Below are 3420 nucleotides of genomic sequence, written 5' to 3'. Positions count from 1 at the left end.
AACAAATTTAATTCCTAAGGTATCTGTGTTTAGTAGAATTTATTGTTCATACAGTTACAGAAATGACTGGATCAATCTTTGAAATTCTCTCTTCTGTCTTGAAATGTTTGCAATAATAAATACAGCTTTAATAATCTCTAATTATAATAGCTCAGCAATATGAATATTTATAATCTGAATATAGAATGTACTATAATTGTCAGTATATCAAATTAGTTGATTAAAATAATTAATTATTTATTTTATTCAGTAGAATAACAATTTCCAAACATCTTCATGAAATCAAAAACGACAACTTTCTAAATATTTGACTTTTTTGAAGAAAATTTGAAGTTGTAAATGTAATCAATGTTTTTTCTGCTATGATTAAAGATCAATCTTATACAATTTATATAATTTGATAATTTTTTCCATGAAATATAGCTTATTGTAATTTATCAAAAGATTTTATTTTATGAAACATGTCACTCAGATTTGTAATATAATTTTTTTTCTTTTTAGATAATCTCTCTACAGATTTCCAGTATACTTTTAATATGTCAAAAAATGAAGATAAACATTTTACAAAAATTAATTTTATGAATGTTCCTGTCAAGCCGGATGTAGATGTTGAGTTAACTATAAAATGTTCTGATAGTGCTCTTATAAATATAACAGTTTCATCTTGTGAGTTAATTAAACAAAGTTTAGAAATAATGTTAAGCCATTTTCTAAATTAATTTTATATTCATATTTACAGTTTCCACGACTGAACGTTTACTTCGTGAAGGTGAAAAATGCAACAAATTTAAAGTGCAGTTTTCTCATGATGACTATATATTTGGTACAGACAATACAACTTTTTATGTTCGTGTATTTGGATTTAGTACACCATTTCTGTTGCAGATATCATTTTCAGAATATAGAGCATTAGATCTGTTGCAATTCATCATCATATTTTCAAGGTATTTAAATAAGCTTAGATTTCAATATTTTTTTACAATTAATTTGAATTAATTAGACTGATGCATTAGATGTGAAGTAATACTAATTTTTAACCATGAAATCTGGTTAATTAAATGATATAGAATGCTTTCAACATTAAACTAACATAATAGACATTACATTTTTTCTAAAACAGAATAGTAATACATAAATAACAGCAAAGAAGAATGATAACACAAATAAACAATAATTAAAGATTCAGAAATGTGGGTGATGAGTTTTACAATTTACCAAAACCTATAAAGATTTAACATATTGGGTTCTTGTATGTAATCAGTTCACTTTCTGTCTGGAATTTCAGTAATAGTGATGGAACTGTGTTTGTTATAAAATTCCAATTTATAGTTTTTTCTTTGTTTACTCCCTCACCAACCACTGACACTTCTCCTATTGTTTTGACAAAAATTCTCTGCATGCAGAATAAAAGTATTTTGGAGGGTGTTAGAGCCACTATATGATGAACTCAGACTTCAGAGTTGTTCATGCAGTGGCTCTTGTCTCCCAACATTTCTGTTTTCCAAGACTTTATTTAAAGGGCCAAATAAGTGATTAATGCACAATTACAGATCCAGACTGTATGTGAGATGATCCAGAATTTCCTATGTAAGTCTGATGATTGCCTCCACTATGTTCAGGACTGTGCTCTGACACTAGTCAAAATACTTTTGTTTTGCACACACAACATTATTGCTAAAACAACAGGAGAAGTGTCAGTATGTGGAGTGGGAATACCTAGAGAAAAAAACATAAATTGGACTCTTAACACACATTTTCATTGCCGTTACTGAAATTTGAGACAGAAGTTGAATTGGTCTTGTATTTATATAAAAATCTGATATGTTGGATTTTCTTTACTGTTTTTTGTTAATAATTACAGCTGAATATTTATCAAATAATCAAGTTAATGTATTGATCAATGTATTGAAGTGAGTATCCCAAAGCATAGATTTTTGATGGCCAGATGGCAGAGCAGTCAAGATGGCAGCCTACTTCTTTGAAGACCTGGAATCGAATCAAAACAGGTTGAAAAAGCACCAGCAATTTTTCAATTGGAGATCTATCTGGATATGTTGGACCTTGTCCCTCACCACCTGGTTTTCCCATTGTGGGCCTGGCTGCACCCATAATGGGCTTTCTAAAAGAAACCCTCTTAGTGCCCACAGGGCAAAAATAGTTTTAAAAAAGCATAGATTTAAATTCCACAAAACATTTATGGTAGTGAAGAAGAAATATGGGCAATATATAAAAGATACCACCATTTTTCTCAGAAGTTGCCTGAAAATTAGCTACAGTTTGAGCCAAATCAGTTTTAGTTTGATGTACAAGTTATTCTACAAACTGATTCAACTCATTATGGTCATTTATATTGTAGACTGGTACAAAGCTTTCATTTATTTTACTATTTTTATGGTATCAATTAGAATATAAAAATCTACAAAAAATTATTGTAAAAGTCTTAGACTTGAGGCAGAATACTGAGGATGAAAGACTCTAGTCATTTCTTTTAAACTCCTATTCCTGTTATAATTATTTACCAAAAAAAACTCTGTTCTCAATCATATACTTCATCATATTTATTCGGTATATGGTGTGTTGATATTGTGACTGAATCGTTATCAAAACCCAACACATTATTTCTGTATCACTTTATATGCTAGAACCAAACACTTCAACTGTACAAAAGGAAATCTGAGCAGTTCCTCTGAGCAACAAAATTTGTATATTAAAATGGAAATTTTCTTCCAACAGAAGATTTTCTCTTTATTTTAGTAAAAACTTTTTGGCTCTTGAGCAATAAGGAGGCTGACAGCTGGATGATTGAAAAATTGCAAAGTTCAAGAAAGTATTTCTACTAGACCAGTGGTTCCCAATTAGTGGTACGCGTACCCCTGGGGGTACGCGAAATTGCGTGAAGGGGTACGCGCTGCAATCTAAAAACGGTCAATTTAAAATTTAAACGCATGAGATGAAGCAATCAAAAAAATAATGGGGGACCATCAAAAATTCGGCAATTTACAACATGATGTCGAATGCACAAATTCATTTATTAATAACTAAAAATATTCTCGAAATTTCATCAAAAAATGCATTTGTGACAATACCTAAATGAAATTCTTACGCAAGAAACAAAAAGTGTACAGTTAACACAATTTGTGTTAATTGTACAATTATCATTATCATCGTGTCAGCGAAGCGGCAATAAAATATTTACTACCATTTTGCACAACATACCTCTGCGAGAGCGGATTTTCGGCCATGACAAACACGAAAACTAAACGTTGTCACCGACTTCAACTCAAAGATGACTCGAGACTGAAGCTGATCAAAAAGCAACCAGATTTTACAAAGTTGTGCAAAGAAAATCGTGCACATTTGTCACATTAAAATTAAATAACCTTATGTTATTTTCATTATTATTAGAATTGTATTTTAAAG

General features: G+C 30.2%; 1 protein-coding gene across 3 annotated transcripts in view; it reads left to right on the top strand.

Annotated features, from left to right (window-relative positions):
• Positions 1-507: 507 nt before the first annotated feature.
• LOC111638440 (attractin-like protein 1) overlaps positions 508-3420 on the top strand; it is a 9207-nt gene continuing 6294 nt past the window's right edge. For all 3 annotated transcript variants that reach the window (XR_002758874.1, XR_002758875.1, XM_023384148.1), the window contains exons 1-2: positions 508-666; positions 740-944. Coding sequence is in view for 1 of the 3 variants with exons in the window: in XM_023384148.1 (XP_023239916.1) it covers positions 537-666; positions 740-944 (335 nt within the window). In the remaining 2 variants the exon portion in view is untranslated. The remainder of the gene's footprint in view (positions 667-739; positions 945-3420) is intronic.

The sequence above is a fragment of the Centruroides sculpturatus genome, unplaced genomic scaffold (assembly GCF_000671375.1).
Source record: "Centruroides sculpturatus isolate CEXI.00-Female unplaced genomic scaffold, Cexi_2.0 scaffold1199, whole genome shotgun sequence".
NCBI lineage: Eukaryota > Metazoa > Arthropoda > Arachnida > Scorpiones > Buthidae > Centruroides > Centruroides sculpturatus.
This window is presented reverse-complemented; position numbering and strand designations above follow the sequence as displayed.